The following is a 26,769-nucleotide window of genomic DNA, read 5'->3' on the forward strand; positions in this document are numbered from 1 at the left end:
GTCTTCAAAGTAAAAACCAGAAAGTCCAGTTACTTCCTGAATAAGCACCTTTGGCCCAACCATGACCTGGATGACTGAGAATCTTCATAGACAATGGAATGGAAAAAAGTGAGCACCCAGGCTAAACATGGACAAAGCATTGCAAGATCAGTTGAGAAAAAGAATAAGATCACTGATGTTGGTTTCTTGGGTCATGGGCAAGAATATCCCTTGTTATTTATATATGTATGGTTATGTAAAAGAAACTTACAGTGATCAAGTGACTGAGATGCATACAAACGAAATAAATAGTTATTTTAATAGAAAATCCAGCAGTAATGAATTAGAGCTCCACAGGAGAGACATGATGTAGTATCTCAGGATAATTAAATGTGAAGCTCCTTCTGTTGTTCCCTTCATTTCTCTTAGAAATTACAACTATCAAAAGTGACAACCAGTTTGCTAAAAGTTATAAAGAAATGTATTGATTTAACACTAGTTACAAACCACTTGTCTCTCCTAGCCAAATAACATCCTGTCAAATATTTCACAATAATATCTCACCATTCCTCAGTTCGTCAAGTAAAAATAGCCTAGGTTTTCGTTTTCAGATTTAGATTTTGAGAGAAATGCCAACATACAAAGAATTCCTGCCTGTTGCAATTATATATAGCTATACTAAAAGAAAAAATAGAAACTGTGAACATGGTCTTGAAAATAAATCCATAACGTCCACCTTAACTAGATGTACCTAGGTGTACCTAATTAGGCAGTACCTAATTGACCTTAACTGACTTATACATGTAAAGAAAGATTGACCTGGTTAGTACTAGGATGGTGAGAGGTATGCTAGAGCTGTAGGACAAATTAGAAAAAGAAAAAAACATTCTCAAAGGCAGTGGAAAAACCATTTCCATACTGCTCCCAAGAAATCCATAGGAACACATGTGTGAAATCACAGTGAGAAGCTAAGCTTTACCTTTTTTATATTCTTCTTGAAGGAAACCTGATCAGTATTGAGCCAAAGTTTGCTTGGAACTTAGTTTAAAAGATCCTAGGTCTCTTTCTCTTACTCCTACTTGTCATAATAGATATTAACTTTTTCTCAACTACTTGGGGCAGTGGTGATCTAGAATGGTTGTTAAGATTGTTGCTCTTCACTATCAAGACTCTGATCTTTTGAACTAATAAAGCTTCCACGTTAGAGCCATCTGAATGCATTCTATATTAGTTACTTACCTGTATGGGATTGGTTGCCTCTGCAGTACATGGAACAGTATTCATGAGAAACAGAATAGGAATGTTTCTTTGGCTACAAAGCTGTATGAAGTGGCAACCTTTCAGAGAAGCATTGTGTGTCAGCTCACCATTGTTAGCCACTATTCCAATTAGTTCACTAAAAAAAAACCATAAAATACAGTCTGTACTGTAAGGACACTGACCATCCTGAAGTCAGAACAGCAAATGTTCTCTAAACATTTAATAAAATTACCTTTTAACAGTCATTTTAAAAGCCATTTAAAGAAAATGTTATGCATTTCTTTCATTTCACATCAACCCTACTTTTATTTATTTTTAAAAAAAATACCTTTTGTGGAGCTAAGCCAAAGGACCTTGTAATTTTTTAAAGCTAGACCTGCATTTATTTCAATGTTATAGAATTAAGCAAAATATAACAAGCAAAGGCAGCTGAAACATTAGAAAAGGCAATGACATGAAATACTAAAGGGGAAAAAACTAGATTCTTAAAAAATCCCTCAATGTGTTTTAAGATAAGACTATTTCTTGGAAGAAATTATGAAGTACAAGCAATTACAATTGTTAAATATTAAAGTAATAACATAACATGTACATTTTAATATATCCTTTAATAAAAATATAATTGTAAAATAAGGATGAAAAATATTATTTAGACTACTTGGCTAAAAGGTCTAAATAATTTAACCATTAACTAAAACTTCTGAAAATATGTCTGATCTGCCCACAAATTAGTTTGGGGGCTAACAATGCAGTGGGCTATATTTTTGCAAAGTTGTTTATTCAGTAAACACTACATAGTTCATCAAAGGATGAATACATAAAAGAAACACAAGTATCTACTGGTGTGATGTTTATACAAAAAAATACAGACAAGCCAGTTTCAAGTACCGATACAGGAAATAATTAAATGTGTTTGCTACAGGATTTCAAGCTCTTGGTGCATTTTTAGCAACAAGTATTGCCCTAACTTATTTTTATGCTGAACCATTTAAAAAATATCTTAATAATTACCGTATTTTTCAGAGTATAAGATGCAATTTTTTCCCTCCTAAAACAGGCTGAAAATTTGGATGCGTATTATACTCCATTTGGAAGCTTTTTTTCAGCCTTAATGAGGTGCTAACGATTTACTGCAGCATACTGTTGGAAAAATTTCCAGGTTCCTTCCAGCTGGAAGAATCCCATGAGGAAAGATTTGAAGACTGCCTTAAGGTACTTCTTTTGTCCAGTTTCTATTTTTGGGAAATAATCCTCTCAAGGGCAAGGCAGAGAGTTTCTGTGACTAGATTTCTATTCTTTTGGGGATAATTCCTTTAAGGGCAAGGTAGGGATTTTTCCTATCAGCTATTTGAGTTTTCTAAAGGGTTTCCTTCAGGCAAATGCTGGACTGGTTTTTTGATTCAGCTTTGTTGCATAGGTGTGAAGTGCTTTTGGCTGCATGCCCAGACTCTAGTTAAGCTTATTTAGAGTTTCTGGGCCTGCCTGGGGAAAGAAAAAAAGTGGCAAAAAGTGTTTATTATTCTATTGTGTTTGCTTGCTTTTCTGATGTTATGGGTATAAAAATGAATACTTGGTAGGCAGAATTTTTTCCATTTTCCTCCGAAAAAACTAAGGTGTGTCTTATACTCCAGTGTATCTTATACTCCGAAAAATATGGTACATTTTCACCACTGGGGAAATCAAGGAACTTAAATTTGCAGTATGCTTTATTAATCCTGATAAAATAATTTACTTTCTAGCCCTATTTCAAAATCAGGTTAATATTATCAGAAAGTATTAAGATCTAAAAAAAACTCTTTCAGAAACTAAATTAAATTTAAATATTTATTTAAAGGTTTGGAGGGCTTATGAGAATAGCCTTATTAACACTTCTAAAGAAATAAAACGTTGCTTGGGACAAGTTTAATTTTTACAATGTATTTGTACTGGGAGAATTTCTTTAGGTTGTTTTCATGTTACATTATAAATACATACTGGTCTAAACTCACCTTAAACAGCTGGTTTTATAGACTGGGTTTTCTGCACAAGAAACTGTACTTTACAGTATTACATAAGAATACAGTATCACTAAATTGCTAAAATAGGAGTAGCCCAATATCATCTACATGATTTATTTACCCGAATGGACTAAAACAGAGATGAACAAAACATCACTACACTTAGAAAAAAAATCCAGCTTTCTCCAATACTATATTTCATTCTAAAGAGGCTGTATATGTAAGAATACTGAAGAATACTGTAAGAATGAATGTTATGAAAGACTTACAAAGCTGCAATGTTATGTAGTTATAAAGAGCTGATGTGATTCCCATCTTCATAAAAGGAAAAAAAAATAGATCCAGGAAACTACAGACCTACACAGCCTGACCTCAATACCAGGAAAGATTCTGGAAAAGATAATCAAGCAGCGAATTAGCGAACACCTAGAAGTAAACAAAGTAATAACAAAAAGCCAACATGGGTTTGTCAAAAACAGATCATGCCAGACTAACCTTATTGCATTCTTTTGACAAAATGACAAAATTAGTGGACCAGAAGAATGCCATCAATATAGTTTACTTGGACTTCAGTAAGGCATTTGATAAGGTAGACCATAACCTACTACTAGATAAAGTAGAAGAATGTGGATTAGACAGCATTACTACTAGATGGATTCATAACTGGCTGACCAACCGCACTCAACGTGTAGTCCTCAATGGAACTGCATCTACATGGAGGGAAGCATGCAGTAGAGTACCCCAAGGCTCTGTTTTAAGCCCAGTACTCTTCAACATCTTCATCAATGATTTGGATGAGGGAATAAATGGGGAACTCATCAAAATTGCAGATGACACCAAGCTGGCAGGAATAGCCAACACTCCAGAAGACAGGCTTAAGATACAGAAGGATCTTGAAAAACCTGAACATTGGGCACTATCTAATAAAATAAAATTCAATGGTGAAAAGAGTAAGGTTCTATTGCACAGGTACACTATAGGTGATACTTTGCTCAACAGTAGTAACTGTGAAAGGGATCTTGGAGTCCTAGTGGACAAACATTTAAATATGAGCCAGCAGTGTGCAGCAGCTGCCAAACACAGTTCTAGGCTACATAAACAGAGGGATAGAATCAAGATCACGTGAAGTGTTAATACCACTTTATAATGCCTTGGTAAGACCACACTTGGAATACTGCATTCAGTTTTGGTCACCACAATGTAGAAAAGATGTGGAGACTCTAGAAAGAGTGCAGAGAAGAGTAACAAAGTTGATTAGGGGACTGGAGACTAAAACATATGAAGAACGGTTGCAGGAACTGGGTATGTCTAGTTTAATGAAAAGGAGGACTAGGGGAGACATGATAGCAGTGTTCCAATATTTCAGGGGTTGCCACAAAAAAGAGGGAGTCAAGCTATTCTGCAGGCACCTGAGGGTAGAACAAGAAGCAATGGATAGAAACTAATCAAGGAGAGAAGCAACTTAGAACTGAGGAGAAATTTCCTGACAGTTAGAACAATTAATCAGTGGAACAGCTTGCCTCCAGAAGTTGTGAATGCCTCAACACTTGAAGTCTTTAAGATGTTGGATAGCCATTTGTCTGAAACGGTATAGGGTTTCCTTCCTAGGCAGGGGGTTGGACTAGAAGACCTCCAAGGTCCCTTCCAACTCTGCTATTGTATTGTATTGTATTGTATTGTATTGTATGCAGAAAAAATCTTACTAGTATTTGTCAAGATCCTTCTTTACTCAGTAATTTAAGGCTAGATGAATACTCATAATCAAGCAGCACTGAAGAATACAGTGAGGAAGAATACTTTTTTCACACAAAATACTTCAAAAAACAAATTGAGCTTTTAAGGGAGAAAGAGTGGAAGAGGACTTTGTTATGCATTATTAGTACTGTGGTATCTAATGCAAACACACAGCATCCATGATAGTCTACTTAACACTCACATACCATTAAAAAAAAACTTTCCCTTTTTACAACCCTGTAATCCCTTAATTCGGGGTAGTCAGGCTGCCTGGATGGAGCTGAGCATTTTCTGGCCAGATGCCCAGAATTCACATATTATATGCAATAAACATATTGTTGTAGGGAAGATGAAAAAGCAGATTTCTCTAGGAATTAAAACAACAATAATACACAGAGGACTGCAACTACCCAATGATTTTAACCCTAACCCTAACTCTAAAACTGTGTTTTTCAATCTGTATTCAGAAGAATCCTTTAGATATATTGGAACTTGATTAAGATCCATGAAAAACTAAGGACAAAAATAAAAGGTCACTTCAGCTGAGTGAATTTTCTATCACGAGATCTTTATTCTCTCCCTGTTTTCAAACTAACGGGTTCTCCAGTTTGAAAAACTATAAACACCTCTGATCTAAGAAAGCTTATAGGGCTTCAGTTCAGAAAATATTCATTTTTGAAGATGATTTTCGGATGCTGCAAGTAATTTGCAGCACATAAGCTTCCAATTTTTTTAAAAAATAAAATATTAATTAAGAAGGTTTTAAATGTTGGAAGGGGCAAGGAGCTTAGTGTGCATCAAGAAAGGTCTTGCAGCCTAAAAAAGTATAAACGAAATAACACTTGGCAGCAATTAAAATTAAGATAATAATAAAAGTGGAATATATATGATTTTTACAGACACATGTTTTCACAAAGATAAAGTACATCTGATTCTTATTCAGTAGAATTATTTTCAGTGCAATTCTATAAACTTAATTCAGAAGTAAATCCTGCAAAGTTCAAAGATGATTACCTCAGTATAAGCATGCTTAGGATTTCAGCATCTGAAATATGCACATATTACAATACTGGGGTTATCTGAGTAAAAGGATTCAATTATGGTTAATAAAATAAAATCATTTATTTTGAACAATGCATTCATAAAAATTGTTAAAATAACCCGGCCAGCTATTTCAAATTTTTCCTCTCACCCTTCTATGTAGGCAAATCCTGTTACCAAAGTTATACCATAATTAGCTTTGAATTCTTGGAATCTGCTGCCATCTATTATCCGACTCAGAATCTGTAAAATATTGTTAAAGAAATGAAAAATCAGCATGAAGTCACTTTTCTTCAATTAAAAAAAATACTGGCTCATTTTCAATTTTTTTTGATAGGAAAATCAAATCAAATACATAATTACTTATAACTTTTTAATTTGATGCTTAGGCATCAAATGTATACTCAGAATTTTATTTTATTTTCAGTCCTGAATATCCTTCTTTTAATTAATTAAATCACCTCTCAACAGAATATCTACACTTAATGTAGAGTCATCTTTGAGGGATATGGGTGTTTTAAAAATCTTGAAAAATTAATTAACTAAAATATAATTGCCATTAATGATAATGGCACTAGTCTGTTACATCAAAATTAATAGAAATTCTAATAAGTCCCTAAACACTTTTTTTAAAGTATAACATCGCTGGAATCTTAGCCAGCTTTTTGAGATATATACTATAACCATCACTGAAAAGTAAACGTATATGTGAAAATATAGGTTTCCACTTCATATATGAAATAGACTCTGACCCACAAAAAATATACTATAATAAAACTTGTTAAGATTTTAAAATGCTCTAGCTATTGTTATTGTTTTCAGCAATAAAATACCTTCCATAAATGATCTAAGCAGGTTAAGGATCTTAAGACTTCTGTTTTAATCACTGATTTAGATGCCCAAATAGGTTGCTCAGTCTTTCTATATCAGAATGAGGTAAATCAATTTAACTGTGTTCAGACCTGCAACTGGATTCTTACCAATTTTATATGTAATGTGTAACTATAATCTTGTGGTGCAAGTCCTAGGAGGTCATCATCACCATACAAGGGATTATCAAATTCTAGAATCTCTTCTATGGGAATTACATAATTCAGTGTTGAAATAGCATTTTTAATATATTCAAATGCTTCTTTTTCAGAAGATGCAAAATGATCAACACAGCCACTGACCCTAAAAGAGAGATTTCCGTTATATATAACTAGTATAAAATACAACATTCAGGCTAAACCATTAAAATATTAGTATCAATAATGAAAGCATGAAAAATGAAGATCTGATTTAAGTAACAGCTAGAATCATAAAAATATTAAATATTACTTTTCATTATGCTACTTCAAAATGCACATTTGAAAATATTACCAGTATATAAAAGCTTATATGAAATACAGTAATTTGAATAGATATGCCTATTTTCAAGGCAACTTGCCAGTCACTCTTCCTAAGTCACATGGCTTCTCATGTATGACTCAGTTATGGGCAATACAGCATACAAATAAGGCGATGGAGCAATCTGGATTTGAAAGACAAAATGTGATTTGGCTTGCATTTAAGTAGCTATTATTTAAATGCTTATAGAACCTTAAAAGCAGCTGCATCTTTTATCCAGCTCCATCAGCGATCTTCACTGGTGATGTATTATTATGGGAAAGATGTATTTGGTTACAGGCATTCTCAACACACAAAGCGAATATGCCAATGCATCCTCCAAATCACATTTTGCATCTATATTGTTGCACAAATACTATTACCATTATTACAGCATTCACAAAAGTTAGAAATTTTTTCAAAGCAAGTAATGGGACTGAGGCCTTCATGCATTTGAATCAAATTAATTCTGTATTGGCAAAGCTTAGTTTGGACTTTAAGAAGTTCTTCATTCTCATGATGTGTTCATTCACATGAATGGAAGCAGTTAAGAAAAGGAGGGGGGAAAGGGAATGGATGATGTTGGGAATATTGGAAATAATTGGGGATGGGGTGATTTTATTATATTATACTATATTAATTTATTTGATTCTTTTTTATTAGTTTTATTGTTTTAAATATGATTTATTTTCTGTAAGCCACCTTGAGTCGACATGGGTGAATAGGTGGCAATATAAATTAAACAAACAAACAAACAAGACAGTATAATGTGCCAGGCTGGAAATCTGTTCCTTTCTATAGTACTGAGACCATCATAATAAAGTACAGAAGCTCAAAGCAGTAAATCCCTTGGAGAAGCAATGGAAGGAAGGAAGAACAAGTTGGAAAGATAGTGATAGGTTGCCCAATATTCAGGCTATATAGAGGAGTGTAAAGAAGAAAATGTGGGCTAACTTTACCTACTCCACCTGCAGAGCTGTCTATATATTATTTGTGTCAAAACTTTGAACGAGACCCACCAATATATCCTGGCTTTGTTTCTGCACTACTATGGCTGATCCAAAGTGGTTTAGCATATCACTCACTGAGGCACTTTTTTTCAGATTAGACAAAATGATGCAGGATATGTTATGTAGGGGCCATCTAATGGGACCAAGAAGGGCCCCTCTCTCTCTCTCTCCCTCCCTCCACCCCTCTCTCCCTCTCCCTCCCTCCCTCTCTCTCTCATCATCCATTTAGAGATAGCAATAGCGATAGTACTTAGATATATGCTGTTTCAGATTGCTTTACAGCCCTATCGAAACGAGTCAGCCCCCAACAATCTGGATCCTCATTTTACTGACCTCAGAAGGATGGAAGGCTGAGTCAACCTTGAGCTGGTGAGAATCAAACTGCCAAATTGCAGGCAGCCAGTAGTCAGCACAAATAGCCTGCAGTACTGCATTCTAACCACTGCACCACCACGGCTCATAAAATTGGCTCCTACCTTGATTTTATTTCAAAAAGCCCTGAAGACAGGAGGATATGGAGCCCATTGAGTGGTTTTTTTTATTGCTTTCATGGGCGGGGGTATCCACTGGGTTTTGTATCTGGGGTTTTAGTTCTGTTAAGTAGCTTAGGGTCACCAGAGTTACCAGAGTTGACCATATCATTATATTATCATTTTGTACAAACCCCTATTCATGCTATTTTGTTAATTTTTCCTCTGGACATGTTCCAGTTTGGCAATTTCTTTTTACACTGGCTTTGAAATATGCTTTTCAATACCGGTTGTTTGAGTATATTTCAGGCAAACCTTCATTATAGAAAACTACCTATGACTGAATATACAATTCAATCAGTATTAAGAGCTGAGAAACTAATGTTTACTTAGCATGCAAACTGGCTCCTCCTAATTCCTCAGGATTAGTATCTTCTCCTGTGGCTGCTTTAACTAAAGGGGGACCACCGAGAAACACTGTCCCAATTTTATCTACAATGGATGTTTCTTCTGACATCACAGGAGTATAAGCACCTCCAGCAGTACAAGAGCCACATACAACTGACACCTAGAAGACACAAGATAGCTGTGTAAGAAAAAAATAAATGAAATTTAATTTAATTTTCTAAGTAACTTCAAAAGGCATGCTGTCTTTGTAACATATTCTGGAGAAGCAGCATTTAGTGATTTCAGAAAACCCCAGAGTACAAGAATAAAGATTTTTATTTTAGGATACAGAACCAAAACTCCCTTCTAAATTTTACACTACAGCAAAAATAGCTAACATATAAGCAGTATATTAACAAAAAAAAAACACGTAACTCTGGTAATGATGGGAAATCTGTACTTGGTTTGATCTAATACCCCAAATTACACATAGACTATTAGAATTTTGAAATGACTTGTGTTTTTCTGAATTGTATATGAACCACTTACTATGCCCCAATAATTCATTACAGAGAACAAGATAAAGAAGCTAATATAAGTGTTTAATACCTTCATTAACTCATTAACCAGAGAGCTATCTACAAAACATTTTCTCAATCATAACAGAATTCCAGCACATGAAAAACAATAGCTCCTACATGTCCCTTCTGAAATTAAGTGCTATGCTCAACAGTTGTTTATTTTTCTGCTTATTTTGCTGAAAATACATTTTGAAATGTACTGTCCAGTATAATATTATACCTGAGGGATTTTCAGTGCAGACATTACAGCCTGATTATAGAACATTCGGCCGCCATGGAATTTGTCAGCAAACAGCTCAGCCTAACAATTCAGCGGCAAAAAAGTGCAAAGAAAAATAAGCGTCAGCTTATTTAAATTTCAAGTCTATACATAGCATAATTTTGCATTTTAACCAAAGTCATATTACATTTGTATATATTTCCTTCACTCAGTTTTAGAAAAGCAATATAATACAGGTATTCTTGACTTACAACCATTTGTTTAGTGACCATTCAAAGTTACAATGACTCTGAAAACATGACTTATGACTGATTTTCATATTTATGACCACTGCAGCATGTCTGTGTTCAACATGATTAAAATTTGGATGCTTGGCAACTGTCATGTATTTCTGATGGTTGCAGTGTCCCTGAGTCATGTGATCACCTTTTGCAACCTTATGACAAGCAAAATTAACAGGGAAGCCAGTTTCATTTAACAACTATGCTATTAATATGTGCAGTGATTCACTTAACAACTATGGTAAGAAAAGTTACAAAATGTGGCAGAATTCGCTTAAGAGCTGACTTGCTTAGCAGCAGAAATTTTGGGCTCAATTGTTGCCCTAAGTTAAGGACTACCTGTACAGTGTTAGCTTTCAAAGATTTTATTTGTTCTTTTTTCATGAAGTAACTGAATAAAACTAAAGTTTTCTTATGTAATGCCAACATTTACAAATCCTAGGTCTGGCTAGAGGAAAATGCCTTTAAAATGCCGAAAAAAAGTTTGTGAATATACATTATTATCTTTTATTTTATTACAGTACAGTACTTTCAATATATAGAGCCTTAGTGGGTAAAATGGTTAGAGTGAAGTACTGTAGGGTACTTTTGCTGACTGCAGGCTACCTGCAATTTGGCAATTCAAATCCCACCAGGCTCAAGGTTGACTCAGCCTTCCATCCTTCTGAGGTAGGTAAAATGAAGACCCAAATTATTGGGGGCAATATAGCAATAGCAGTTAGACTTATATACCACTTCATAGGCCCTCTCTAAGCGGTTTACAGAGTCAGCATATTGCCCCCAACAATCCGGGTCCTCATTTTACCCACCTTGGAAGGATGGAAGGCTGAGTCAACCCTGAGCCGGTGAGATTTGAACAGCCGAACTGCAGAACTGCAGTTAGCTGAAGTAGCCTGCAGTGCTGCATTTAACCACTGCGTCACCTTGGCTGACTCCGTAATGGAGTGAGCTCCTGTTACTTGTCCCAGCTTCTGCCAACCTAGCAGTTCGAAAGCAAGTAAAAATGCAAGTAGAAAAATAGGGAGCATTTTGGTAGTATGGTAACAATGTTCCGTGCGCCTTTAGCGTTTAGTCATGCCAGCGATATGACCAGGCAGACATTTTTGGACAGCGCTGGCTCTTTGACTTAGAAACAGATGAGCACCACCCCCTAGAGTCAGGAATGACTAGCACTTATGTGCGAGGGGAGCCTTTACCTTTACCTTACTTTCAATATATTTACATAGTGTTGCATTTTATCAGTGGAGTTTTGTTTGGCTGATTTTTTTTAAAGCAATTATAATCTCTTACATTAACCCTTTAGAGAACAAAAATAAAATTATGTGGTAAAAACTTCTCCATTAATTTGCTTGTTTCCAAACTAAAGCAAAAGGATCAGATGCTACCACAAAATGAATACAGAGTGTGCCTTCCTATGCAATTAAATAAAAATAATTTATAAGGCATTGTGTTGGGAGCCCAATCTATTTTATGACACTGGTAAAGATTTTGAGGGTATAACCCCTCTCTCTCAAGAAAAAAGCAATGGAAAGGGAAAAAAAACCTGTTTCCTAATTGTTGTAGAAAATCTGCATTCAATTTTCAGTTCTTATAAGACTGCACACAATATCAAAAACATTCCTGTCTGCTGTTGGCAAAAATGTAACATGTAATTTTTGAACTGAATGTTGTGACTTTCTCTGGAAAACAATATTTGCCTTACAGCAAGACATAACTCTTCTGTATATACGCATACTCACATATGCAAACAAAAGCATGCATCATGAAGCTATGAGAAATCTGCGATTACTGCAATAATAATACTGTACTTCATTTTGTATTTATAATTTGAATCATGTACAACATTTAAGCAAATTCCATTATACAATGGCAATTTCTGTGCCTAAGCAATGTGGTTGTAAAATGTGATATTCCATGACCACATTGCTTAGTGACAGCAATCTCTCTAGTCCCCACCGCCAGCTCTTTCCCAACTTTGGTGTTTAGGAACAAAAGACCTTCAACTCCATTTGTAGCAAAAGATATACTTTTACTAAAGTCAAGTGATTACAATGTAAGCATAGCCAGATCTGAATATTCCTTTGTAAACCCAGTGATTCTTTTCCCCTTCTCCCAGGCCCTCCACCCCTTGGTCATCTTAATGTCCAATGTTAATGTCCAATGGTATTCAAATTATTAATGTCTATTAGTATTCAAATTAGGTGTTTTGGTAACAGTTCTCAGATTTGGTACCTCTGGTGCATGTTTGCATTCCATTCTCATGCCTGGGTCCTTGGATCTTTCAACTGCTGTCTGGTTGGCACTTTTGCACTTCTGATTCTTGTCATCCCCTCTCCCTATATTTTCCCCATTCCCCCCCCCCTTTTATAGCAGGAGGCCATCAAAGTGAAGCAAGGGTGAAGCTGTGATTACAGATCTGACACCCTCATTGCTATTGTTAAGTAAGGATTGTGGGTCATCAAGTAAGCACCTCCTTGTAACTTCCTACCAACTTCTGACAACCAAAGTTAGTGGGGAAACCAGAAAGAAACTGGAAGTCCCAGGTGGTTTGCAAGCAGGCTGGCACACAGATAAGTGGCTTCTGCTAGGGAGTATGGGAATATGCAGGGGCTGAGAAGGTCATAGCACAAGCAGGACAGGGTGGGCATGGCTGCCAGGTGGGAGAGTGTGTGCCAGGTTGCACAAATGGTGGGGAGGTGGAGGAGTGGCAAAAGAGACACAGCGTGATTACAGTGGGGCTGTTGGGATGGTTATTGCCAGTGGGAGAGGGTGCACAAGTGGTGATGGTATGTGTGATTGCAGCAAGACTCAGAGAGACTGTATGGGTTACAGGGAGGCAAAGCACAGATGGGATGGGGATGGGGTGGCCACTGCCAGGTGGGAGGTGTGCATGAGGGAGACTTACCCAAGCACATCATCACCTTCCCTGTGAGCTTCCCCATTTATTTTGCTTGTGAGAAGCCAGTATGAAAGGTCACTAATTGTTATCCCATGATGGGGAATATAACATGCTATTTGATGACAGTTCATTATGGTCTATGTTTGCTTAATTTAGATCTATTCATTACAGATATTTTTAATGTGTAATTTGCTGACTTAATTTTTTAGTAACAAACTTAAAAGCTTAGTCATAAGGAGGCAGGCAGGCAGGCAGGCAGGCAGACAGACAGACAGATAATGTATATTTGATTGGCTCTTGTGATTTGAGTTTGTATTCTACTAATATATTCTTGGACCCAGGAAGGGAAACTAACCACACCAGAAGCTGAAAAGAATATTTTTAAAGTAGATTACAAAAACAGAATATAATGTGTACTGTATGTATTTGTGAATAAGTCAAAAAAATTAGGCGTCAAAATATATCTTTAAAATTGGGTGTGGCTTATCCACGGATAGGCTTGTTCAGAAGTACATAAGACTTTTTTTTAACTACAGGTAGTACTTGATTTAAATGACCAGTAACAGTGATTGTTCAAAATTACAATAGATTCTCCAAAAGGTAGTTGTGGCCTGGTTCTAAAATTCTCAAAGCCAGTTTCCATCACCCCTGTCTCATGGTGACCAGCCTGCGTTTACAATCATTTGTAACATCCTGCAGTCACGAGATTACAATTTACGTTTTGCCAAACCTATAATTTACTTCCAATTTTATCACATGTGCAAAATTACACCCACATGGAGAAGTTCCAGATTACTGATTTATTATTAAAGCATGTGCAAAGGAATCTTCTCAGACTAACAGTTAGCACCTGATTAAAATAAGGGTCAACATCATTCAAGGGGATTGAATTTAGTTCATTTGTAGCTATCAGTACGTAACAATTCTAAACTGATGCTTCTTTTAACTCCTTCCCCTGGTTCTGCTAGTCCTCCTATAGGTTTTTGATACAAAAATTCCATAATGAACAAAGAATTCCCTTAATGACCACAGCATTCACAATGACTGCTGCATAAAAAGACAGTAAAACTGGATGATCACATATGTGAAAACAATAAAGAAAAAAGACATCATATGAAACCAACATGGTTCCCCAAAAAACTCTCTGGCAAATTGAGGAACAAATATAAAAAAAATGAAAAGAGGGCCACATGACTAAAACAGAATACCAGCAAATAGCCTGAATCTGCAAGGAAATAGTCAGGAAAGCTAAGGCTCAATTTCAGTTAATACTGAGAATTAATGCTATACACACACACACACACACACACACACACACACACACACACATACACATACAGTATATAATGAAGAAGTTTCTTTCAATATATAAGAAACAAGAAGAAAGTCAAGGAAACAGCTTGAGATCAATACTCGGGAAAATCTTGGAAAAAATAATCAAGTAGATCTGTGAGCACTTAGAAACACACAAGATGATTTCTATAAGCTAGCATGGATTTTTTTAAAACAGATCATACCAGACAAACTTTATTGCATTCTTGATATTCGTGACTAAATTAGCGAACCAGTGAAATACTGTGAACATAGTATATTTGGACTTTAGTAAAGTATTTTGACAAAGTAGACCATAGCCTACCTATGAAGAAACATATGAAGAATGGCTGCAGGATTTGTGTTTGGCTAGTCTAAAGGAAAGAAGAATTAGGGGTGACATGATAGCAGTATTCCAGTACTTGAGGGGCAAAGTACTGGACAAAGAAGAGGGGGTCAAATTATTCACCAAAGCACCAGAGGGCAGGACAAGAAACAATAGTTGGAAACTAATCAAAGAGAGAAGCAACCTGGAATTAAGGAGAAACGTCCTAACAGTGAGGATATAATTAACCAGTGGAACAGCTTGCCTTCAGAAATCATGGGTGCTCCATCACTGGATGTTTTTAAGAAGAGTCTAGACAGTCACTTATCTGAAATAGTATAGGTTCTCCTGTTTGAGCAGGGGGCTGGACTAGTAGAACTCCACAGTCCCTTTCAGCTCATTCCATTCCATTCATAATAACACAGAACAATGTGGACAGTACCATCACCAGACGGATTCGCAATTTGCTAGCGAACCAGATCTACCATGTAATTCTCAATGGAACACTTCACCATCTTCATAAATGATTTAGACAAGAAGGGGAAATCATCAAATATGCAGATGACCCCAAGCTGGGGATAGTTGGAAAATACACTCAAGAGTCAGAAGGCTCTTGACAAACTTGACCACTGAATCCTAATCCAAGAAGAAGTAAGTCAGTGGTGAGAAAAGTAAGGTCCTGCACTTAGGCAGGAAAAATAAAATTAATAGGTACAGAATATGAGTTATCTAGATCAACAATAGTAACTATAAGAGAGATCTAAGTGGACTAGTGGACCAACACTTAATTATGAACCAGCAATGTATTGCAGTTGCCAAACAAGCCAATGCAGTCCTTGGCTGCATCAAAAGAGGGATAGCATCAAGATCATGAAAAGGGATAATATTGCTTTATATTGCATTATTGAGGTCACACTTGGAATCTTGAGGACAGTTCTGGTCACTATAATAAAAAAAAAGATGGTAAGACGCTAGAAAGTATGCAGAGAAGAACAATAAAGTTGAAAAAGGGCCCAGAGGCTAAATTGTATGACAAATGATTGAGGGAGCTAGGCATGTCTAGCCCATTGAAGAGAAAGATTAGGGGGATCTTGAAAACTGTCTTCCAGTACTTGAGGGGATGTTACAAAAGGAGACTTATTCATTCTTCAAAACACTGAAGGTCAAGACAAAAAGTAATTGGGTAGAAGCTTGTTAAAGAGAGATCCAACCTGAGAGTAAGGAGAAATTTTTTGACAGTGAGAACGATTAATCAATGGAATAGATTCCATTGTGGGTGCTCTATGACTGAAAGTTTTCAAAAATAAACTGGGTAATCATTTGGCTGGGATGGTATAAGGTCTCCTGTTTTAAGGAGGTGGTTGGACTAGAAGATCTTCTTGTCTTTTCCATATATTTGTTCTATAGTCCACTTTACAATTGGTAAGACTTATGACTGCAACTGGCAGGCTCCATTACAGTCATAAATCAAAGACTACCTGTACCTGTATATCCTGCATATACTCAACATATATGAATGAAATGCTCATATGAGATGACCTTCAAATTTTTAATCAAAATACTGTGAGAAATGGATAATCTGTGAATTACCCGGAGATAGACCAATTGTGGAAATTAAAACAAATAAAAATTGGAGAAATGGCTTATTGAAGGTGGCACATTTTTCACAGTACTTTGGTTAAAAATGTGACAGATAGGCTTATACACCTACCCATCCTATAAGCCTTATATGCCTAAGTGTATGCAGTATTATATACAATAATATAGCATTGTATTATAACTTATTTGTTATATTATTGTTTTACCTGAAGTGGCAAGAATGCTCCCCCACTGTCTACTAAGTAGACAAATGGAAGTTTATTTTTAATTGCTATTTCTTGACATCTTAGTATTTTCTTCAAGGTAACAGGATAAATGGTTCCACCTTTTATTGATGAATCATTTGCCATGAAAGAACACCAGATTCCAGATATTCTTCCAATTCCTTCAACAAGAGTGAAAAGAATTATAATGAGAGAAACATTAGCAAGTTTTCTACAAATGTAAATAATTTATAATTGTATACAACTTTAAGGCATAGTACAAAATATTCCAGATAGTTTTTGATAACTTTTGTAACTGAGCTATCAAGGAGATAGCTTGAGTTTCAATATTTGCTACATCACTGTGATGATAGGGTTGAAATATACTGAACAAAACAGAGACAAAACAAATAACACTTTTTTCAAAATCCCCAAATATATTAAAACCAAATTATCAAAGCATCTTGAAAACTCAGTTTGTACCCCAATTTTATTTTGCTTTCCTTTTAGTTATTACCTTTGTCTTAAATATAATTACTTCTATCAACTTGAACTATTTAATTCATTAATAATTTGGTTTTCAACTGCTCACTCAATAATTTATATTTATTTCTGAATTAATTGATACAATTTTGGAGTTGCTTTTCATTTTAAATTTCCAATATTTATTTATTCATTGATTTATTCCAGGTTATTCTATTTATATCTATGTTCAATCTACTTGCTGCTCGTATTGTTATAATATGACTACCAGATGTTTAGCATTTAGAGGGTTAACTTGCTGCTGTTGTTGACAGCAAGCCCAATTCCTACCATTGGTTGAGCTTTGGACATGCAGATGTTGCTGTCATTTATAGGTAAAGCTTGATTTATAACTTTTCATTTAGCGACCATTCAAAATTGCAATGGCACTAAAAAGAGTGACTTATGACCATTGTGACATCCCCACAGTCACATATTCAAAGTATGGGTGTTTGACAACCAACATGTCTTTACAATGGTTGCAATATCCAGGGTCATGTAATCACCTTCCCAGTTCACTTCTGACAAGGAAAGTCAATGGCGGAAGCTGGATTTGCTTAATGATCACATAACTCAGTTAACTACAGGGATTCAATTTTAAAAAGTAGTAAAAAAGATCATAAAATCAGGCACTACTCATTTAACAATTGCCTTGCTTTGCAACAGAAATTCTGGCCCCGGTTGTGGTTGTAAATCAAGGACTACTTCAGTGGTGGGATACAACCGGTATGCCCTGGTACGGGCATACCTGTGCCTGCTGGGAGCACCAGGTACCATTCCGGTACGGTGCTCTGGAGGGCCCGCCCACCCACCCGTTCTCCTTACTGCTATTTGAGCCAATCGGGGCTTTCACGCACGCAGACAGAGCATACAGCGTCTGCACAATGCTCCGCTGAGCAGCTGGAGCATCACGGGCAGTAAGTAGGCATGCGTTCATGTGGTGGACGCCGAGCCCTGTTGCAGCGTACCGGAACTCACCATTGGACTACTTGTACATTGAATTTCCCCTTATACTGAGAGTGGGCAACTTTGGAAACTTTACAACCTATGGACTTCAATTCCCAGAATTCCTGGGCCAGCCATGTAAGTTATACAAAACTTACCAGTGATACATCCCCCAGCAGGAACATCACCATATGGCATATTAAGCCCTGCAAGAGGAGAAAGCTCAAGAAAAGATTCATCATCAAGAAGCAATTTTAAGCGTTCGTGAACAAGCAATTTCTTTGTCCTCTGTGTATGAATCAATATTGCACTTTTTGTTCTGCTTTTGCTGATCTTCTCAGAAAGCTCTGAATATCTAATATGAAAAAAAAATAGTCACGAGATCAGAAATGTTTTCCAAATCTCCTTATCAATGTTCTCATAGATCCTAAACAGCTGTAGGTATATTATTTTGCTATCATACAAGTATGGATAGGGAAATAATGAGATTGTATATAGTTAGAAGGAAATTCCACAAAGTTGCTAGTTACAAGTATTTTTATTATTTGGAATGTAAAGAAAGATAAATTTACATGAGAGTCTTGTAGAAACAATAAAACAGCCTGCATTAGCATGCTTGATTGTTCATGGTAAGACTCAGCAAGACTGGCTGCTTCCTGAGATATAAGCATGCCATTCTTGACTTAGATGTGATTACCAGTATGTTTGATCTGTTCTATTATAAAGTCACTAAGGAATATTTTGCCATGGTAGGGAATATCCCAGATCTTAAAAGAAATTTTAAATTACTCCATCCTCTGATTCTTGGATTTTTGCTTCTTCAAAAAGATTATCTGCAAATTAAGCTGTAAGAATGTATTAAAAGTTTTGCCTTTGTCTTCATGTTACTCTTTCAGTTCTTGTTAATGATTTCTATGCTTTTATCTGTGGAACATGATTAACTAATGTAAACAGCCATTCATTTAGTGGGATTTTACAAAATATTGAGTAATTGCAATATAAATATGTTACATTCAAGTTAAAACTTGAGACAACCTTTCAATAATATAGAAGAGGTATTATTTGTATTTATTAAAAATATCTAGTTTTGATTACTTTCTTAGCTTTGTATAGCTGCTAGAAAGAGAGCTGCTGAACATTTATTTGCCTCTGAAGGAAGACATTTAAGGAGGAGAATTACCTTACATTTATAAATAGCAATAGAAGGCCCTTTCTGTAATACCTTTATAAGAATAGAATGTGTTTTAATCCTTCATAATATTGATACTTATGATCCTATACACTATTTAAAGATGTAGTGATCCTTTATATTTGCCTGTTAAGTAACTCTTCATTCCAAATACTTTTTTTAAATAAAGTTTTTTATTTTTTGCTCTCTATATATACATTCACATAATTATTCTTTTTTTTTACATTCATAATTCTAATACATTTGTCATTCTATTTATAGAATTGTAATATTCCATTCGGGTTGTTTTGTTTACCATCCCTCACCTATTTTGACACCACCTTCTTCTCTTTTCCTTTTCTCTTTCCCTCCCTTCTCTACTTCCTTCCTTCCTCCTTTCCCTTTCTTCTTCACTTACCTCTCCCCTCCTCCTCTCTTCCTCTTCCCCTTCCTACCTTCTCTCCTTCTCCCTTCCATCTTCCTCTCCTTCTCTCTATCTTCCTTCCCTCCTCTTTCTCTCATCTCCTCTCCTCTCTTCCTTTCTCTCCCTCCCTTCTCTACTTTCTTCTTTCCTACTCTCCTTTCCCTTCCTTCTTCCCTTACCTCTCCTCTCCTTCTCTATACCTCTTACCCTTCTTACCCTCTCTCCTTCTCACCTTTCTCCTTCCATCTTCCTCTCCTTACCTTCTCTCTTCCTTCCCTCCTTTTCCTCTCATTTCTTCTCTTCCTCTCTTTCTTTCTTTTTCTATTGCTGCAGGAGTCTCTTCCAGCTCTTAATTTCTATTTTCTTAGGGTGGTATTTCCGCAAACCCAAAAATCTTTGTATGTCATTTCTTGTTTAAAAAAAAAGAATATTTTTCTTTTTTAGTCAGACAAAGACAGACAATACATAAAACACAGAACCTTCTTCAATCACGTACAGCATGTCATTTGGTTGTAAAGTTTTTGTTCATCCCTTCCATCGCCCTCACTTTCAAATGTATATAAAATCACAAATTATCAACTCATTTCAAACAAATTCTCATATCATCAATCCAGAACATTATATAAAAATTATTATAATTATTAAACATTCATTTGACTATAAATTGCTTTTACATCCTTTTGTATGAAATATCCTAAGTTTGAAGTAAAACTATATAATAGCATTCCATTAAATCCTCCTAAAATGATCCAACAATATTTCATCTTTCTAACATATTCTAAATAAAAATTGATTATATTTAATAACAAATACTTTTAAATCTCCTCTCATAGTCCTCATTTGCAGTTTGTATAAAATTTCATATCCTCAAACTAGTACTTATATATGTATTATTATCATTATTACTCATTTATATGGCTATATATAAATTTAACTAAGTTTGACTTAATTTTTATTGTAAACTTTCACTACATCAACCTGTATCTTTCCATAGTAATGCAGTTTTATATCTTGTGTCATTTGTGGAATTAATATTCTGGTTGTTTTCTTAGTAGGTCTTTTATAGACTTTTTTTCGCAGCTTGTTGCTCATTGTATATCTTATGAGCACTCGAAACCCTCTATCTGTTCCTTTCATCAACTTATCTTTGGTTATCATTGCTGTTTCAGTCAAGATTTTTCTCCTTACTTCCATCAAATTTTCTCTTTTTTCTTCTTCTGTACTTTGAGGTCTGAGGTAAAGTTCTGGTCCACCTATCTTCCCTTTCCATAGTCCACTCTTATTATTTCCAACCACGCTGGGTATGCTCTCAGTATCAACAATTTTCTTATCTCTTTGTTCCTTTTTCCCTTCAATTTTTTGGAACTCTGTCCTCAACTTTCTTCCTTTGATAAATGTCTTCACTTTTTCCATCTCTTTTTGCTGCTCTTTGTTCTGCATCATCCATTCTCATCTCAATTTTTTCTGTAATTACTAATATTTTATGAATTTTAAACATAATCATTTGCAATATTAATGTTTCTTTTTCATGTTGCACCATCCTTCCAATTTATAAACACTGCCAGTATAGCATTCAAGGCTTTTATTGTATTCCAACAAATTCATTATAGTTTTCAGGTCAAAGCTTTATCTTCACTGCAGTCCAGCTACTAATAAAAACTCCAAAAGAGTACCTGTGTAAACAATCTGTGCTCTTTCCACATGCTCTTTCCACTATCGCTCTCAATAAACTAACAGAAAGGCTTTGAAGTGTAACTCCAATGATCAAAGAGAAGAAAGAAAAAACAATGTTTCCAAGCCTCCAGCCTTAAAGTGGCAGTGTTATTTTTTTCTCTCTCTGCTGTTACAGCCCTCTTTAAATAGCAGACTTACTGAGAAAAATTCTTAATAAAAAAAAATCCAATCAAACTTTGTAAAAAAAACAAAAAAGAAAATTTCAATCCACAAGTATATATAGAAAAAATAAAGAATAAAAAGTAGAAGAAGGAAAAATAAGCCTTCTAATAAGAAACATTTGCAGAACTTCCATTTGTAAAAAGAGAAATAAAAAAAAGGATAACACACTAAGTCTAATGTAGTTTAATTTCGCTGCTTGTTTTCTTTTGTCTTCAATTTTAATTGAGTTTGAATTTTCTTTGGGTAGTCTCTTTTCTAATAATAAAATTTCCTCATCAATGCGACACACTTTCTTTTCCATTTTCTTTCTGTTCCGGAGCTGACCCAACTTCAGCAGCTTCAAGGCTGGGTTTCTATCATCGGAAAAAAGAGCTTCTCCTAGATCAATAAGGGACTTTGCAGTGTCCCTAAGATCAGCAGGATGTACTCTTCTCTATCATTGTCTCTTCAAGACAGTTTAGGTCCAAAAGGACCATCCAGTGGCAGAAATATCGACTGCGATCTTGGAGCTCCAAAATAGCACAACATATCATGTCAGCTCCCCTTTCATTCCAAATACTTTGAATCAGATTATTGATTTTAAATATTACAACTTGGTACTATATTCTTGATGATGTTTTTGAGATGACAATACATCCAAAAATGATCCTAAAAATGTGCATAACCTATGGTTAAAGAATAAATACATTTGTATCTTTATCCATCTAGCTTCCATCCTTAATAAACAACGGAAACCTTTTGAATGCAGTGTATGTGAGATGCTTGTGGAGACATCTCTTCTCAATGATTTCTGCTCACCCCACCATATTGGACAGAATCAGCATGTACTGACTGGGTTTTATTGGTGAAGGAGTATCTGGGTCCAGGGTACTAATGAACTTCTGATGTATATGCAATTGTATCTCTTACATTGTTTGTTTTTCTTAAGTATTTGATTGTGATTCTGGATTTTCTTTATCTAGAGTGCCCATAGTATCTTTGATAGAGTGCTGCTATAAATAAGCCAAATAATATAAATGTTTTAAAAAATAAATTATTGATTATATTTAACTTTCATTATGTGCTGACAAGTTAAATGAATCTGCAATCTCAGCTAAAGCATACAAAATTACTTCCAATACTAATATAATGCATTTTGTTTGTTATTGTTACATTTTTTAAAGTCCTGTTTGCTGCCCAAAATTGCAGTTGTGAAATGAGCAGTATATAAAGCAATACAGTAAATAAATGCATATACAAATATATTACTTCAAACTGATGATGAAGTGAAAGATGAAAATGGTAGGAATATTGCGAACAAGAGAATTACCTTTGAATACATGTTTCACTGTTCTTCATATTTCCCTCAAATATATGTCTACAGAATGATGGGATTTCACCTTCCAATACTGGAAAATTTCTCATATCCTGACACTTATTTTTTAGGTTAAAAATCACAGGTGTAGAATGCATCATGTTCTGTGGAACTTTAATGATCGATTTTATTGTAGACTTGCAATTCAGCAAGTTCCATATTTGTTGTTTGCCCATGTCAATTTTCTGCCACTGCCTCTTGGTGTTTAGAATAATCTGAAGTAGGATATAAACAGAGAGCACTGTGAATTACTGGAGAATGGAATAAAGGAAATACAGTTCTACATCATTCTGGATTGATTAAAAAAAAACATTTATTAATGGAGGAAAACCCATAATTACAAAATCACATAATCTAACAGAAATCTTTCCCCAATTTTGTGGTCTCCAAATAGGTTGAGCTATACCACCACAATTTTCTAGGTTATTTGACCAATAACATTACAAGTTATGATTTCCTGTAATTGAGGTTTATTCTCCATTTGAAGTATATAAAGTTGGGGAACATTGTGCTTATCTATAACTACATTTGGTCAAACATTTAATTCAGTATCACATGAAATTATGTGAAACTGTTTTAATAAAGTACATACCTCTTGTCATTTTCAATCCATTTCAATAAATAAGATATCATCTTAATAGGAAGAGAAGACTCCTAAACATAGCGATCTTTACACAATATTCTATTATCCATTAAAGTCGACGGTATCCAAATCCTACCTCTTGTCATTTTCAATCCATTTCAATAAATAAGATATCATCTTAATAGGAAGAGAAGACTCCTAAACATAGTGATCTTTACGCAATATTCTATTATCTATTAAAGTTGATGGTATCCAAATCATTCCAAAAGCAAAATTGCAAAAAGCAATAAGAAAAAAGCTTCTCCAGTTATACCTACCAGTAGTAATTTTCTTATATCAAACATAATATTGCTTCTAGTGATACCTGTAAATTAATTCTAAATAACGATAAATTCAAAAATTAGCATCGTTCAATTAAATTATGCTATTCTTATATTAGGAAGGATCAAATGCTTCTCTTAATAAATCATGTATAATTCATATACAGATAGTTCTCAACTTACAACTCCAATTGAGCCCCAAATGTCTGTTGCTAAGCAAGACAGTTAAGTGATTTTTGCCCCATTGTATGACCTTTGTTACCCCAGTTGTTAAGTGAATCACTGCAGTTATTAAGGTAGCAATGTAGCTGTTAAGTGAATCTCACTTCCCCATTGACTCAGGAAGCTCAAACTGCCCAAGGAGCTGCTGATACAGCTCTATAGAGGAATTATTGAGTCTGTCATCTGCACCTCTATAACTGTCTGATTTGGTTCTGCAACCCAACAAGACAGACACAGACTTCAGAGGACAATTAGAACTGCAGAAAAAACAATTACTACCAACCTGCCTTCCATTGAAGACCTGTATACCACACGAGTCAAAAAGAGGGCTGTGAAAATATTTATAGACCCCTCACATCCTGGACATAAATTGTTTCAACTCATACCCTCAAAACAAGGCTATAGAGCACTGCACATCAGAACTAGACACAAGAACAGTTTTCCCCCGAATGTCATCACTCTATAAATAATTCCCCCAACACTGTCAAACTATTCACTAAGTCTGCATTAATCTTCTCATCATTCCTATCACCCATCTCCTCCCACTTATGACTGTAACTTGTTGCTTATATCCTTACAATTTATATTGATGGTTTCCTAGTGTGATTTGATTGCTTATTTGTACCCTATGACTATCATTAAGCGTTGTACCTTATGATTCTTGATGAATGCACCAAAGACAAATTCCTTGTGTGTCCAACCACACTTGGCCAATAAAAAATTCTATTCTATTCTATTCTATTCTTGTCAGAAGATCACAAAAGACAATCACATCACTGCAACCGGCATAAGTGCATGCCAGTTGCCAAGCATCTGAATTTTGATCACATGGAATGGGGGTACTACAATGATTGTAAGTGTTAAAAATGTTCATAAGTCACTTTTTTCACTGCAGTTGTTAACTTTGACCACTAAACTGATGGTTTTAAGTTGAGGACTATCTGTACAGTTATCTATTTGTCATATTTTTTATCCTAATTCAAGATGAGATTTTCCTTTTAGGTAAAATGTACCAGCCTATTGTCAGATTCTGAATCAGGGCAGTCACATCTGAGATGTGAAAGTAGAGAACAGTGAAGATACTGTTGGAAGAATAATAAGTAGCAACTAGTAATTGGGTATCAAAACTTCAGTATTATTTGAAAACAGTTACTAATAAGTTATTTTTAGTAACTATTTTCTAATAATACTCAAGCTTTAGTATCCAGTTCCAGGGATTTTTCAGAATTGGGCATAGCTCTTCTAGATGAAAATGAAGAATTTCCCAAACGTTTTGAAGCCTGAACAAGTTCAGAAATGAGTAGATAGTCTTGCAGATAATAAGATTGCAAATACTTGGGGGATCATAACTACCAGTTGGAATCATATGTAAAATAAAAGTAGAAATCAGCTTCTAGGGGTTTTTTTTGCCATCAGTGCAAAAGTCCACTGACCTTCCCAACCCCTTTTTGAAAACATTCTGAACTCAGAAAGTTTTGCAATAGTGACTGAGATATAGTCACAGCATAAAATGCATTTGATACATATATCCTTCCCTTAGTTGCGCAAATGCACTTCGACTGCGCCCAAAACCTGAATATCCAAATCCACTCACCTGATTTTGCAACTGTTGCATACTGACACAGTGTAGCTAGGTATTAGTCAATAAAGGTGGTCCCCGATGCCTACAACAATCCTATAATTCCGTAACCAAAAAGCAAACAATAAAAATAAAATACCCGAAGCAGGCCCAGAACCCTTCAGACTGTTGACAATTTTGGAGTGTGTGCTGCCTCAGCAGTATACAGCTAGTGTAGGAATTAAGAACTGTCTCCTTTAAGAAACTAATTCATGGGAAATGTAGGCAGAGACTGCCTTATGGGAAATGTAGTTCCATGACATGTGATCACATCGCTGTTTCTGATTGGCCACTGGGGCATTCTGCTTGCGTGCAAAGTTTATAGCCGGGCAGCTTAAATGCTTTTGTGAACCTGAGTAGTATTATCTGTATCTCTTCTCAACACGGGAATGAAATCATCATCTTTTTACACCATGTGATGGAACAGATTATGGAAAGTCAGAAGTATCTTAACATTGAACTGTAAGTTTTGCTATTAAGAATGCCTGATAATAAACTTGATTCTGAATGACATTCCTAAGCTTGGAGTTAACTGCATGCCCACCCCCCACCCCCCAGCAAGCCTACAATGAGGCAGAACAGTAAAAAGATGGTGTTATTTTGAGCTTTCCTCCAGTAATATTGAAGTTGAATCCCAACCTCTGTTTGCATTTTAACTGAGAACAGCTGCAGGGATTTCCCCCACCCCCTCTTGGAGCAAAGATAAACATCCCGTTTCAGTGAGAAAGGCTGATTAACTCTCCTGAGATGAAGGACTTTGTTGTGATTAAGAAAATGTGCTAAAAGGGGGCCAAGAGTTTCATGAGAAAAGCAGCCTCTACATCCTAGCTGGCTCAATCTGCTCTGAAAAGCCTGTTTTTGTTTGTCGAAGAATGCTTACAGGCTAGACTCTTTGTTTCTCCTCTGATATACTGAGAAAGCAGATCCTGCAGAATTAGAAAAACATGTTTCCTCTCTTTCCTTGTTTGAAAGCAAGATAGACTTTGTTTCTGTTTAATTGAGCTCCAGGGGAGGGGACCACAGGAATCACATAATAAAACAGCCCCCTTCCC

General features: G+C 35.4%; 1 protein-coding gene across 3 annotated transcripts in view; it reads right to left on the bottom strand.

Annotated features, from left to right (window-relative positions):
• LOC106544933 (methylcrotonoyl-CoA carboxylase beta chain, mitochondrial) overlaps positions 1–25,892 on the bottom strand; it is a 35,071-nt gene extending 9,179 nt beyond the window's left edge. For 2 of the 3 annotated variants that reach the window (XM_087719486.1, XM_087719485.1), the window contains exons 1-9: positions 25,694–25,836; positions 22,930–23,189; positions 18,291–18,487; positions 16,669–16,847; positions 10,048–10,128; positions 9,249–9,427; positions 6,992–7,184; positions 6,163–6,254; positions 1,219–1,375 (exon numbers count right to left, since the gene is read on the bottom strand). In XM_087719486.1, coding sequence (XP_087575612.1) covers positions 1,219–1,375; positions 6,163–6,254; positions 6,992–7,184; positions 9,249–9,427; positions 10,048–10,128; positions 16,669–16,847; positions 18,291–18,487; positions 22,930–23,189; positions 25,694–25,714 — 1,359 coding nt within the window. In that variant the 5' untranslated portion in view covers positions 25,715–25,836. Of the gene's footprint in view, positions 1–1,218; positions 1,376–6,162; positions 6,255–6,991; positions 7,185–9,248; positions 9,428–10,047; positions 10,129–16,668; positions 16,848–18,290; positions 18,488–22,929; positions 23,190–25,693 lie in introns of all 3 variants that reach the window. The other variant, XM_087719487.1, reaches the window with a different exon arrangement.
• Positions 25,893–26,769: the final 877 nt, after the last annotated feature.

This window comes from Thamnophis sirtalis, unplaced genomic scaffold (genome assembly GCF_051295495.1).
Source record: "Thamnophis sirtalis isolate CommonGarterSnake01/CBP01778 unplaced genomic scaffold, rThaSir2_p1.2 scaffold_7, whole genome shotgun sequence".
Classification (NCBI taxonomy): Eukaryota; Metazoa; Chordata; class Lepidosauria; order Squamata; family Natricidae; genus Thamnophis; species Thamnophis sirtalis.